The 14,708-nt window shown below is 44.7% G+C and overlaps 1 protein-coding gene across 3 annotated transcripts in view; it reads left to right on the top strand.

The window, feature by feature from the left end:
- The window catches only part of MLLT1 (MLLT1 super elongation complex subunit), a 33,185-nt gene that overhangs the window by 12,780 nt on the left and 5,697 nt on the right, over positions 1-14,708 (top strand). For all 3 annotated transcript variants that reach the window (XM_090125956.1, XM_031604624.2, XM_031604623.2), the window contains exons 4-10: positions 4,713-4,856; positions 6,245-6,370; positions 8,516-9,061; positions 12,149-12,236; positions 12,648-12,759; positions 13,746-13,845; positions 14,035-14,106. In XM_090125956.1, coding sequence (XP_089982082.1) covers positions 4,713-4,856; positions 6,245-6,370; positions 8,516-9,061; positions 12,149-12,236; positions 12,648-12,759; positions 13,746-13,845; positions 14,035-14,106 — 1,188 coding nt within the window. The remainder of the gene's footprint in view (positions 1-4,712; positions 4,857-6,244; positions 6,371-8,515; positions 9,062-12,148; positions 12,237-12,647; positions 12,760-13,745; positions 13,846-14,034; positions 14,107-14,708) is intronic.

The following is a 14,708-nucleotide window of genomic DNA, read 5'->3' as shown; positions in this document are numbered from 1 at the left end:
AGTTCTTCATGAGGTGTTCTCTCAGTCGTGTCCTTTGAATCACAGAATGTACATATCTTGAATATTGCTATAAACATGGAGGGCTCGTGTCTGACTTCTGGAGAGCCCAGGAGCCGATGCTGGGAGCTTTGCAGTCCCATTCGGTGCTGCTGGCAGCTGTAGCCCTGCAGCTGAACCTGAACAATAAATGTCAGGAGCTCAGCAGGTTAAATAATAAAGCTTCTGGAAACGCTGTTGACTAATGATACTGGATCATCTGGGAACTTTGGGACTGAAAGTGTTAGTGTGTTATTTCTATTTTTAAGTCCTTTGTGTTCCTTCCTGTAACAAGGGCTGCTGCAAGTGGCTTCTGGTGCTTGAATCAATACAAACTGGGTACAACAAATGTGGTGCTGTTTTTCTAATACTCCTCCCCACCCCGTTTCAGCAGTCCTGATTCTTCTTTCTTGGCATCCTTGTCTCCAGATCTGTGTCTTGCAGTGGCACACACTTTAATCTGGAGGCTGTAGTAGTACAGGTATGACTTCAGCTTCAGTTACATTTTTGCATCCTAATGAAATAGGTCAGTTCACTACCTTCATGTTATCCTGATGTAAGGCAGGCTGTCCTAATGCAGCATGGACATGGTGTTGTATTAAGACACTGCCTCCCAGTTTCATTATAAGAGATAAAAGGCTTCCAGTATTTACATAGTGTAGTACCTGTGATGTAGGTTTTTCTATGAGTGAAAAGGGAGAGATATGAAGAAGGCATGGGAATCAGTTTGAATCTTCCAGTGAGGTTCAAAATAAAAACATATGTTTTGCTCCTTTCTGCAGTAGTTATAGAAGTGTTATATAAATGCATGCACAAATGATCCTATCTTTCAAGTTGGAACTCAGTGAGAACACTGTATGTGGGTACGTGTGGCAAGAGGGGTGAAACCAAAGAGCAGCTGGAGCTAAAGATGTGCTGTGTTAGCTGGAGGAGTGCTCCTAAGGAAGGTGCTGGAAGGTCTGTATTGATGCAGGGCATTTGTTTTACCCAACAGATGGCTGTGTTCCTGGGCAGGGTCTGTGCAGGTCTGAGAAGGGTGCATTTCACCTCTCACAGTTTGCTTGCTGTTCTGAAAGTTGTGCAGGGAGTAAAACTGGATGTTGTCTGTGCTGTAAGTGCAAGCATTTGTTGCTCACATTTCTGAGGTCTGTTCTGTATGACCTGACCTACCAAACCCGCAGTGCTCAGTGTGCTGCTGAGCAGTGAATCTTTTTTTTTGCTTGTTTCTGTCCTAAATCCATACGCATTATCCATATCTGTCCTTCCCTCTGCCCTGGCTGAAAGACCTGTGCTGTGTCTGATGGAGAGGTGGCAGGCAGTGCCTGGCAAGGGAGCATTGTCAAGCAGCAGCCAGCATCATATTGTGGGTTTGTGAGAGATGATGGAATGCTTCTATTTGAGCAGAGAGATCGTTTTCTTCACATTAAAAGACAGCAAAAGGCTTTGAACAGGAGCTGCTGCAAAATGCTGTTCAGTTATTTCACTAGACCCTATAGAATCTCAACAAAGATCAGGGTGCCGTGTGAGCAGGGTGTAATATAAGGCTGCTTGCTTTAGAAGTATATATTGCCCTATTCACTTTAAGTGCTCTGCAGCAGGATGCAGGGCAGTCCTGAGGGTGGGTGGGTGTGGAAGCAGGGCTCATTTATATGGCATTACCAACCAGGTCCAGCTGAATGGCCCCATTGGGCTGGATCTGTGGCAGAAGGGAAGTGCTGCTGGATGTTATGGTTATTGAATAACCATGAGGCTGCTTCCTTGGTGTGCTAGATTTTTGTAGATAATTTTGTTTTATGGCTTTCTAAAAGTGATTTATGAACTGTATGTGCATGCTACCAGTGAAATCCTTTCGATTTGTGTTCAGTGGCAAAGGGCACACCCTGCCTGAAAAACAGGACGAGGAAATTTTAACAAAAGACTTTGAAAAATTCCTGCTCTTACGAACAGTGCCAGAAGAACTTTAACCCATTGCTTCAGAACTCGAAAGAAAAACAAAGCAACTCCACCGTTTGGAACTGCAGCAGCTGTCAGTGCAGGCAGGAAGCTGGAAGTAGTGAAAATAAAGCATAACAGGCTCAGGTTTGGGGGTCGGTGGTGGGGCAGGCAGAGCTCACACATGCAGTTTGGCACTGGCTGGGCCCTAATGTGATGGCACACGCGTCTGCTTTACCTCTCACAGCTGAGGTTTAAGGGATAGATGTGAACTGGATGTAAGGCTTATTCTCAGGTTTTTCTCACAGGGAAGGAAAATGCCCACAAAAAGTGTCTCTCTCTTTTTGGTTTTGCTCAGCAGAAGCAAGGCTCAAATATGGGAAGGTGGAATACTGTCAGAGCAAAGCTTGTCTCTGCTCTGTGGATGCTACTCAGTCAGTCAGGAGTAGATGAGTGGTGCTGCTGTGTGAAAACTGCCTGGAGAATGTGTAAATCCCAACATCTTATTCAGAAAGATTCCAAAGTGTGGCTTTCTGTTAGAGGATATGTAGGTCCAGATCAATTGGCTTTCTTCTTTCTTTCTTCCCCCACACCTCCTGCTCTTAATGGTTGTTTAGAAGGGAAAACCTTTTAGGGAAGACCGGATGGGTTAAGCTTTGGAGTGCTGTGAGCTGTAATCATTAGCAGCCCAGTGAAGGCAGTAAAGGGTGTTTATTTGCAGCTTTTAGCTTTGAGACTTTTGTACTCCTCCTTTTAGGAGTGCTGTAAGCTCAACTATTCACTTGGATGAGGTCTTCTGATGTCCTGAGCTGATACAAAGGATATTTTAATGGTGGTGGCACTTGTCTGGGACTTGGTTCCCAGATGGGTCATCAGGTGAGAGCTGGAGAAAGAAGTGTTTAAAAGCTGTCTTAATTTTACAAAAAAAAATAATAATAATTAAGGGGAAAAAAACCAAACAGCTCATCACAGAGATCTGGTAAATATTTGGGAGGTTCTGTGAGAGCCTGTGTAAAAAAAAAAAAAAAGAATACCTGAGACAAAAGGGAAGTGAATCTTCCCTTTTTCTGTCCTGCTCTGAAAGCAAAGGGGCAAAATGACAAAGCAGAGCTCTGACTGTGTGCCATAAGGGCCTTTGACCAAAGCCTGCTTTTGCTAATGCATCCGAGATCAATTGATTCCATGTTGTAAACTAGGAAAAGCATTTTAGAAACAATTCCTAGGCCACATTTGGATTACTGTTCATCCTTCATTTAAGTTTATTAGACTTTGAGGGACCCTCTACAGCTGCTGTTTTAAATCCAGCATAGGCACACACATGCCGAGCTCGCTAATGATTTGGTTAATGAGGACAGTTTTTGTAGCAAAGAGGAAAATGACGAGGGGGGTTTTCTTCCCATTCCTATGTTGTGGCAGACACTGAATGCTTTCAGGTGGGACTGGGTTCCTCAGGACCTTCCCAGGAGATGTTCTGCAGACCCTTGTGTCGGTAGCATGCTCTTATTTGTTAATTTGAGACTTTTTTATTGCGTGTGGCCGCTTAGATGTCTGCCTTCCCCTGTCTGGGGAGACCTTAACTCCCAGGTGGGCTTACAGTGCTGACTTTGATGTAAACCAGGTGTGGTAACAGCACTTTTCATTATTAGGAGAATAGTTTGTACAAGCGGTGGCTTATTTAGCGATGCTGGCATCCCGTAAGCAAGCAGCAGGAATCAGTGTGGTCTGAAGCTGTTTGTTGCTTCAACCTATTTTCAGCAAATCTAATGGCTCGGGCTGGAAGCCTGCGGCATCTGTTCCCATCCAACAATGCAGCAACACCAGGAAATCAAGCTGCTGGATATGAATTGTGGAAAAGACTGCTGTGCAGCTGCTTGATGTTGCGCATTGAATGGGGCATATGGGATGCATTCATGTAAATACTGAATGTACTGTAACAGGAGAGTCGATTTTGCCACCGTGGAGTTTTCATCTTGAAATGCAGAATGCAAGGCCAGGAAACGGCATATCGATATTTTGCAGTGCAGAAACAGCACAAAAGATTTGACACTGGGGGAATGGGAGTGAAGGGATTTCCAGTTTGTGTACGGCCAGTGCACAGTTTGTGCTTCTGCAGCAGGTGGAGCAGAACCAGCGAGGCACACAGGATCCCCAGCGTACACACAGCTCAGGATTGCTTCGGTGGAAGTGCCCTTGGAAAGTTCAAAAGGCACGGATAGCTCCCATTCAACCCCTGCAATATGCATACTGAGTAGGGTTTTACCATATGAGTCATCCTTTTACCATTGTGTTTCATCTTGCCTCCGTAGCCACGGAGATCCTGCAAGTTCAGAAGTTCTAAATAAAGGGTTATGGGTTTTTTCATATTGATAGCTGTAGTTCAATTGCTTCCTGGAGGAGCTGCATTTGATTAAAAACAGAGCAGCAGATAAAAGTTGTGAAGTTGCTTTCCTAGAAGGACTTAATGCCTTCAGACAGCACATTGCAGTCGCTGTCCTTCTCTGTGAGTTTCTTTTGCAGCAGAAGCAGTGCCCAAGCTGCTGGTGGAAGGTATGTTAGCTCAAGCTGGAGGTGCAAGCTGTTTATTTTCCAGCCTTGGAAAGTGCTCTGATCTCATGATGAAAAACGATGAATGCACCACTTATTCAGTGGTTTATTTGGGATTCTCTGGAGTGACTGTCTGCATCCTCTGACTCAGGGTGCTTGCCAAACGTCTTCCTTTTTCCCAAAGTCTGTCTTGTTTTTAGGAGGAGCCGAAAAAGGTTTGTTTCACATATGACCTGTTTTTAAACTTGGAGGGAAATCCACCAGTGAACCACCTGCGTTGTGAGAAACTGACTTTCAACAACCCCACCAAGGAATTCAGACGCAAACTTATTAAGGCTGGAGGGGTAAGTGCCAAAGGGATCAGAGAGCTGAAGAGGTGCTGTTCAGATGTGTGGGGATTTAGTTTTGTTCCGAGATTTCTTTCTCCTTGCATGCAGCCCAGTAAGCTGCAGCTCTCTACATTTGTTGAAAGGACCCTGCCAGCTTTCACTGCTGGCGATGTGAGTGCAGCGCTAGAAGCAAAACTAAGCCGTTGCTTGTGTGATTAGTGGTGCTTTATTTTCAATTAAAATGTGACTGTTAACGTCAAAACAATGAGACCCCCTCTGGAAATGGAGATCTGTGGACGCTGCGTGTTGTCTGGTGGGCAGTCAGGGTTATCTGTGACCTTCCAGTGTCATGAGATGCATCTGGATAGAAGAGCTCGAGGAAGAGAGAGGCTTCCAGTGTATTTTTACTCCTCTTGGCCCCGGGAAAGCTTAATAGATAGCATTTCTTGGTCAGTGAATGTCCTTTAAAACTGGGTTTGGCTGCCTGTGACTTAGCTAATAAAAAATTAATGGAAAATACTGGAACTTAGAGGAAAAATGGGTGTGGGAAGGAAGGAAAAAAAAAAAAAGCTGTACTCTTGAAGGCACAATAAGGATGTGAGTTCCAACATACAGTTGTTGGATAAACTGTTACTTCTGGGAAATTAATATGCAGTGATAGACTAAAGAAATTATCCTGAAATAGGCAAATGAGTACAAGCCAGCCACGTAGTACATGAAGTTTTAAAACACAGACATTGTCACGGCTGTCCTGAGACACCCTCATGTATAATAATGTATGATTCTGGTTTCTTTAAGGACTTTATTCAGGATGGTCCCCATGGCTGGCCGAGTTTTCTTTGTAAAAGCATCTTTCTAGCCTGAAGAATAAAAAATATATATAAGTTTCAGTAATAAATCTCAGGAGTAGCAAGTACTCCAAGCTATCTGTCCAGATCTTCCCCATAGAGGAACATAGAGGAGATAAGAAGGGATGCTGTTTTGTGCAGGTCAGCACTTGGTCTTAAGGTCCTGTCAAGGGAAGTCCCCAAAGTCTGCTGGTGTTTGTTTGTTTTTTAATGAGGGAAGTTTTGCTCCTTCCTTCCAGATTTCCTTTGATCCCTGTTTGCAAAGTAAGAGCATTTGCAGCAGAAAACACAGTTTCTGTCTTTATGCTCAGAATATTGGAGTTTCCTTTAGGAAAGGTGCTTGATATTGCCTACTGTTTTTTATTCTTGATATTTCAAGAGTTGCCTTAAGACTGAGCATCTGGAACTGTCCAGACAATAACTTCTGCAGTCTCTAAGGTAGAAAAAATAAGCATATAAAAGATGAACAGCAGTGGGGAGGTAACTTGGTATAATCATGTGTTAATAGTCTGCTCAGCTTCACTCATCCCTATTTTTCCTCTTCTTTACTACTAGGTGATGGTAATGCCAGAGGGAGCGGAAACTGTTTCAAGGCCAAGTCCCGATTATCCCATGTTACCCACAATACCACTCTCTGCCTTCTCTGATCCCAAGAAGACCAAACCATCCCATGGGTCAAAGGTCAGTGAAACCTGCTTTTGTTGCCTTGAGCTGAAAGTCTTTCACAACGAGCTAATAAGAGTTTGTTCAGCAGCTGTTTCTACTACCTGGTTCTAGTTCTGAAAAGCTTTCCCTTGTGCTTTCTAGTTCAGTCCTGGGGTGATCTATATTGTTCTCATTTCACTGCAGCTTTTTCCAAGTAAGAGCTCGTCCTGTTTTCCAAGGGACAAGGGTGATTTTCTCCCATAGTGCCTGGTATGATGCTGTTTTCCCAGTAATTAAAAGGAGGTGGAGTCATCAATGACAGAGGTTGTCACCCTGTGTAAGCCTGAAATAAGAACATCCATCAAAGAGTTCAGAACTTCTTTTCTTAATATTATTTAATACCAGAGTAACGCAGTGAAGACAGCTTTGGAAATCTGTACATAAATGTGTCACTCAGTTCCAAACCAGTTAATGGACTGGAACTTACAGTGTCAGCTGCATCAGTCCTTTATTTGCCCTCTGAACTTAAGGAAACCTTTTTATGATTTGGTAGGTTTATCTAAAGAGAAGTTTAGGGGAAAAAAAACAAAATACTTCAATTGGACAGGGAGGTCTTGGTGAGCTGTATCTTCCTACTGAAGTGCAGTAGCAGATTGAGTTGTACTGACTGATTTCTGGTTGTTTAGAGTTGTCCTTAATGCTGAAGATGAGCTGTGTGGCTCTTCCATCAGTTCTGTAGGTCTGTGGGCTTTCAGTCTCACAGCAGGCTGATCAGACACTCAGCACTTTCTCTGTCATTAGAACTACTTGGCATCATGGTGTAAAAAGCATCAAGAGTGCCATGTTTGGCCCAGCTGGTGATTTCAGGATTCTATGTTTGCCTCAGCAGTTTGTAGCTCCTGAGAGGTTCAGGAGAAGCTTAAGCTTTCTTTGTCACTTGTGTAATAAGGCTGCTTTTGTGTAATTCTATGCAGGAGTGTGAATCCACAGGCAGTGTGCTCTGAAGCTGATTACATACCCTTTATCAGTCCCAAATATTAGCAGCAATACATTTTGTGGTGTAATACCATTCTGATACCCGCTTTCTTCAAGGCTGTGAACACTCCTGGCACTTCGAGCATGCCTTCTGATGTTGACATTATGAAACAGAATAAAGATGACTTACCTACTAGCGCCTGATTTAATTTTGGTCAGGGATTACACATTAGAAAATGGAGAAGACAAAAGAGAAATAAAAGGCTCTGACACTGTCAATGGTTTACAGGCTGGTTTGTCCTGATTCTGTGACTAATGGGGCAGGAGGACCCATGGACCCACCCCCGGGGAAGGGGGCAGGGGGAAAAGGGGAAAGGACAGTGAGATGGGAGATGGGCCTGAAAGCAAAACAGCAGCAACGATGTGAGGAGGAAAGGAGGAATTTACTAAATAAGATGTCGGGATGCAAGTTGACACAATATAATGCAATATAATAAGTATTGAGGCTAACAAATAAAATGAGAGCATCCCAGAACCAAAGGCCTTACTGTAATGCTGAAGGCAGACAGGTAGGGAGGAGCACACGACTGCAGAGATTAGTAGAAAGGGAAAAAGGAGATGGCTTGTGAGTGCAAACAGTTCTATCTTTCCCTCTGAACAGAAAACGGAAACAGAACAGTGCAAAGTCCTCTGGGATGTGTAGTAGTTCTCTTCTGAGACAGGTATGCCCAGAACTACCAACAATCTGGAGATGGAGCATTAACTCTTTAACTCCCAGTGCTCTACATGATGTTATGGTGTGGAATACCAATAACAAAAACCATAAAACCTTGACAGACAGAAGCTCAGTTGAGAATTGCCAGTAGCTACAGCCTGTAAGTCTGCTCTTCCAGACTGCCCTCTGAGGTGACCTCAGATGTTAACCCTGCAGGTTAACTCTGTGTCATCCTTCCGTAGCCCATGGTTAGGAACAGGTGTTGGTGATATGTTTCACCCTGTGCTGGGGCAGATGTTTGTCTGCTGTCATTTTTTGCCCAAAAACTTGGGAGCAGCCTGAATGTCTGCCTCAGATGTTTATGAGTACGTTTGCTATCAGTGGGTGTACATGAAACAAATGCTTTAGTGTGATACATGAGAATGAAATTCTGCACAGAATAAAAAAACAATTTCATACTAAGCTTGCATATTTCTGCTGGTAAATCTTAGGATGCCAACAAGGAAAGCAGCAAGGCATCCAAGCCACACAAAGTAACCAAGGAGCACAGAGAGAGGCCAAGGAAAGACTCTGAGAGCAAAAACTCCTCCAAAGACCTTGAAAGAGAACAAAACAAACCTTTGAAGGACTCCTCCAGAAAACCAACAGAGAACAAACTGCCTAAGGAGGAGAAGGCACCTCCAAAAGCTGCTTTCAAGGAACCAAAACTGGCTGTGAAGGAGACCAAACTGGAGAACACCTCTCCAAAGGGTGGGCCACAGCCAGAGCTGAAGTCTTCCAGCAAGAGGCCTTCCAACGTGGAGTCACCAAAGCCCAGTGCCAAAAAACAAAAAAAGAGCAGCTCCAAAGGGGTAAAGAATATCCTGGGGACATCTCCCAGAACCTCGTCTTCCTCGTATCCAGAGAAGAAACAAACCAAGGAGAAGATGAATGCCAAAGTGGAAAAGGTAAAATCTGAAAGCGAGGCCAAGGAGATCAAAAAGCCTGTGGAAATGGAGGAGTCAAATTCAGAGGATGAGAATTCTTTCAAATCAGAGGTGAGTACAGATCGGTTCCTTATGATAATACAATGTTTTTGAATCTGATCTGAGTCCATCAATGGAGCAAACAATTTCACTTCTGCTTTCTTCTTTTCAGAAACAGCATAAAAAATGTACAGAACTCTTCCTGCCGTAGCCTGTAAGCAGTGTTATTGGCTAGAGCTCAAATTACAACCACGTGCCATTAAATCTAAATAACTTGTGTTGTAAAACAAACCAAATTATGTTATTCTACTACTATTTTAAAAAGCTGTCTAAATATTTTTTTCCTCTTTACAACGAAGAACATTCCTCACCCTCTGTCTTCAGAAAATTGTTTTCCCAAAGAAGGCAAAAAATAGGAGGGGAAGGACACGACCCAGGTCCAGACAGACTGCTTCTCTTGTGTGCTTTTTATTTACTATAAAGAGGCTATATATCTTCTAATAGGATTCCTGGGTTTGTATCACAAGGCTTTTTGAACTGCTTACTACTTTGAGAAAGGTTGGTTTTACTCGAGTGAATTTGCTGGGGATGATTTGCATTGTGGTTTAATCAGCACTGTGGGGCAGTAAGCACGGATGTGTTTATTTGAGAAACAGTTTTCACAGCAAATTTCCAGTAGAGGAGTTTGTTAGGGAAGTGCTAATTAAAGATAATCTGCAAAGATTTTTCCAGTTCAAGTGTGAATTTAGGGGATTAGAAAGAAACTGCTTCTCTCCATTTAAAGCTTTGTAACCAAAGTGCAGCAGTGTGTGCTAAGCCCTTTATTTCTGCAGAAGATACATGGCCCACTCTGCAAGATTCAGTTCTCTGCCAGTCTCTGAGCCCTGAAAGTTGTGTACTTGGTTATTTCTTAGGTGTCATCCCTTGGGGCTCAGCCCACAGCTGTAAACTGGTAGTGTGTAAGGCTGCTCTGTGAAACCACAGCCCATGTTTGTGTCTGCTGCAGCCCTGCCCTGTGCCCCCACGCTTTGCATGCGTCTGTCCTCCCCTGCACCAGCTCTGCTGTCTGCTGGATGCTTTGCAGAGCCCTTGGAGAGCGTGAGCCCAGGAGGAGAAGAATGCTCAGGGAGTTGGAGGGCAAAGTGTGGCAGCTGCCAGTCGGACCAGCTTGGGTTTCTGTGGAATGTGAAGCATGGGGATCTAACTGCATAATGCATTGGCATCAGCAGCAGAGAAAGCTGCTGGAGTTCTTTTTCCATCCTGGGGGGCTCTTTTTGCTCCCAAGGCTGCAGTTTGCTGCTCCGTGGTTTGTGCTGGTACAGCTGTTTGTGGATCTGTGTGGTAAGCCACATCACTAAAGTGAGTGAGCAGCTGGAGGTGGACCGGGGCCCGGAAACTCTTAAATCAGCTTTGCTGCTGAAGCCAACACATTGTGCAACGTGCTCTGGGGCTGCAGCTCCTCACTGCTCTGAGCTGACATCTTCGCAGGCTGCTGCTGAAAGGAACAGCCTTGCTCTCATTTGTGCTGCTGGCATGCGAACTATGTGACTGCAGAGGGCTGGAGGAGTTCCTCCTTCCATTTCAGCCCCGCTGAAAGTTGGTTGTGCCTTTCTATGTATTTGATTTTTTTCCATCAAGACCAGTTCCCTGATGTGGCCTCGTGCTTGGCTGCCTAAATGCTGGTGCTGACAAAAGGGAGAGGCTGAGACGTGAGAGCAGGATTGCTTCTTTCCTTTGTTGGTGTGTGCTTCGTGCTGTCGTGGTGAGCTGGTTGGGCTGGGTGCCTTGGACGGCTGCAATGGGGGTAAAGCAGAAGGAGGAAGGGGCTGCCCAGTCCCTGCTTGCTGCTTCTCAAGTCCTGGTGGTCATTGCAGGGGAACACCTGCTAGGTTAGCAGGAATGAAGGCGATAGGATGGAATCTGAGGGTAGGACACGAGCACTGTGTTCTCTGATCTTATAAATAGTGCTCTTTACTTTGTGGTAATTTTTCTAAACAAATAAGACTGCCATGTGCCACTATGTCAGATAGTGGCATTAAATCATTCTGCTTTGCTGCCAGACTGTTGACAAGGGTGACACCCGTTTTTATGTCCCCCATCCACTCCTTTTCCTTTCTTAAAGCTGAGCAAATGCAACTCAAATCTTTGGGTGAAAAACTATAGGGAAGGACATTGCGGAGATGGAAATCCTTCTGCTGCTTGGACTTATTAGTGCCTGAAGCTGCTGATGTGCCTCTGCCTGCTGATGTATCATTATGAAAGCATTAAGGTGTTCTGTGACAAAGCTCATCCACCGGTGAGGATGTGAGGGTTATCTCTGCCATCAGGATTTGGTAGCAGAAATGATAGGTGGATTTCCAAGAATGGCACAACGAAATGGAAACATTAAATTTCCAGGGAATTACTCCTAAAAAAAAAAAAAAAACCAAACCAGTGGGGTGGCACAGGAAGTCAAGAATCTTTATCCTCGATTGCAGAGACAAAAACCCTCTGGTTACTGCTGCAGTCACTGCTGCTGGGGAGGGAATAGTTATTTGCCTCCGCTGCCACCTCGTGGCCCTCATGGTGAAGCACCAGAAGGCTCTGCAGGTCCTGGTCTCGTGTTTAAAAACTTGGTACAGCATTAAAGCTTTGTTTCTGGATGCTGTCAGTAGTGCTGGTGCTTCGAGCTCTTTATTCACACTCACTGCAGTGTGGAGGGGCATCAGTGCTGCCTGCTGGGCTGGTTTCACAGGAGTTAGCTGATCTGTGCTGTCAGAATGAACTGGCAGCAATACAGTGCATCACTGAGATCAACATGGAAACAACTGTTTGGAGGACGTGGTAATGCACTGGAATGCCTTTCAAATCTTGGAGCTATGTGGGATGGGTCCCTTTCTGTGCTCAGTGGGTTAAAATCTGTGCAAATCCTGGGGGAAAACTGACACTGTAATGGTGGGGTGTACATCTGTCACCTTCTGCCATCGCTCTGAGGTGAGCAGCACAGAGGGTTTTGTTGGGAGCTGTTGGTGCCACAAATGTTGTTTTTGTGTATGTTGCACTTTGTGTATGCTCTGTAATTGTGTTTCAGTGATGTACAACGCTGTGTTTGTGTTCTGTGATGCTCCAGATTAGAAGGATTAAGATTCTTTTTCTTTTTTCCTTTTATGGGGGGTTAAGTCTGTCCAGTCCAGCCCTTCCAACTCCAGCTCCAGCTCCGACTCCAGCTCTGACTCCGACTTTGAGCCATCTCAGAACCACAGTCAAGGTGTGTTGCCACAACTGAAGTATGTTATAGTCTTCCCTGCATAAAGCTAAAAGGCTTTTGAAAATTAGACCTGCTCCCCAGCATCATACATCAGGCTCATGTGGTTTCTTCTATGGAAGTGTGTGTTGAAGCTGTGATGCTTCAGCAGAAGGCAGTAACGTCATAGTGTAAATATGAACAAGTATATTTCTTCTTTGGGCAGTCATTAATTATCAGGATTGGGCTCTTTCCCCCTCTGACTTTGCTTTCTGCCTCAGTGCGTGTTGCAAAATTAAAACAGCAGTGTTGTCTCCTCAAGAAATCTTGCTTGATGTTAATGATAACGAATCCAATCCGTGTCAGAGTTTGGCTGCAGTTCTGCTGCACGTCTCACGGACAGGTGCTGCAGCTCTCTCTCCCCTCTGCTCACAGGCCCGCTGCGCTCCATGGTGGAGGATCTGCAGTCAGAGGAGTCTGATGATGATGACAGCTCCTCGGGGGAAGAGGCAGCAGTCAAAGCAAACCCTGTCAGCCGGGATTCCAGGTGGTACCAAATCATGATGGATGTCTGCTGTCCCTTTGCCCTCTGTGTTTGGATTTTTGCTCGGAAAGTGGAAGCGATAGGGTTCTGTGTGATGGGAGAGTGACAGAGAAAGAGGCAACACAGATGTGCCGGTGAAAGCAGCGGGGTGAGAGCAGAAGTGGGTAAGGAGAGATCAGTGGAGCTCAAAGAGGAAACTGCTGCAAAGTGGTGTGTGGAGCTCGCAGGTGTGAGTGACTGAGCTCCTCAAAATAGTCACCTAATTGCCATCCTCAGATCTGTGCTGCACGGAATGGTGCGTGACAGCTTTCATCTGCAGAGATTAGAGGAGTGTTGTGGGTGCTGTCAGCGTGTGCCGCTCACACTGTGTGCTGCTGCTTCAGAACTGAGAGGTCTTCATCTCCACTGATGGTGCACACTGACAGTTGGTTACTTGGCTCCCACAAGACTTGTTTAGCAGCTGCTTCCTGCTTTAGTCAATGAAAATAGTTGAATTTTGTCCTTCTGCCCTCCGGAAGTACTGCTGTAGCCAAAACCTGGAGTCTTAGGCTGAGTATTTGAAGCCACATGCTTGGACAAGATAGCAGCTGCAGATTGCAAGTGATGTTTGTGTTCAACAACAACCAAAAAATCCTTTGTATTTTGCCATTATCAGCTAAATTATTATCAGGAAAGGAGATTTCTTTTAAAGGACAATTTTTATACTGTTGAGGGGATGAGCAGTGGCTTTACAAACTCATCAAAAGTAGGATGCAGCTGTAGGGCAAAAGAAGAACGGGATTGAAGAGGAAATCTCAAAGGTCATCCCAGAAACACAAAATAGGTGATGTATTTTTTTTTTACTATTCATCTGGGCAGTGTAGGGTTCAGTGAAAAGGAACAGAATTAGTGGGCATCATTCATTTCCCTTAGCTGTCACCCAAACCACATGGACTTAGGGAAGCTTCCCATTGCTTGTTGATGCTAATTCTGTACTACTTGTTTTTCAGACTGAGCCTTAGTGACAGTGACAGTGACAACAGTGCAGACTCCTGCCTGCCCAGTCGAGAGCCTCCCTCTGCTCAGAAGCTGCCCCCAGCAAATAATAAGGTATGGCAGCTGCATGCCCACACAGCACTGCTTCCTGCTCTGCGTTCAGGCCATGGTGTGAGCTCTGGGTAGCACCAGTGCTCCTCTGTTTCACTGGGAGGTAATTTCAGTGCTGTGCATACAGGCTGTGTAAGCAGCACATTGTCTGAACTCATGTTGGTCCCTGCTGTTGATTTGTGTTGCCCTCAGGCGTCTGGAAGAAAAAGCCCGGAGTCTTGTAACAAACCAGAGAAGATCTTGAAGAAGGGAACCTACGACAAGGTATGTGTGAAGATTTGCATATCGTGGTACTGCTGTGTAAAAAAACAACTGGAGGTGGCCTAGCTGGTTCAGATTGCTCAGTGCTGGCAAGTTAACAGCTAGAGTGTAATGATAAACAGATGTTGAAAGGATAAACGTGGGAGAGGGACACTATAGAAACTGTGTGCATTAGATTGGGACACCCCTGTGTCTTTTTCATGTGCAAAATGTTAAAATGGATTTATTTGTGTGACCCACTGGTGTGGCTGCCGCTGCAGTAGTGAGCATCTATTCATTACAAGGCAGTTTTCATCTGTCTTTGATCTTTAATTTTTAAGATCTTAAAAATCAAAGATTTGATTTTCTTTGGAGCTCTGCTTTGCTATTTTAGTTGAATTCTTTGTTGAGTGAAACTCCCTTCTTTTTTCCCTCCAGGGAAAGTCAAGCAGTGTGTCTGTATGCTGCTAAAGCATGCTAACTGCTAAACAAATACTCAAACCTCGAGTTGTCCAGGACGTTTTCCCTACGGTGATTTTTTTTTTTTTTGTCCCATAAATCAAGCAGAAGCTTTAATACTTTTCTTTAATCTAATCATGGAGATCCTTAAACTAATCAGTCTGTAG

This window comes from Phasianus colchicus, chromosome 28, assembly GCF_987193195.1.
Source record: "Phasianus colchicus chromosome 28, bPhaCol1.hap1.1, whole genome shotgun sequence".
Classification (NCBI taxonomy): Eukaryota; Metazoa; Chordata; class Aves; order Galliformes; family Phasianidae; genus Phasianus; species Phasianus colchicus.
The sequence above is the reverse complement of the archived record's forward strand: the minus strand, read 5'-3'. Positions and strand labels throughout refer to the sequence as shown.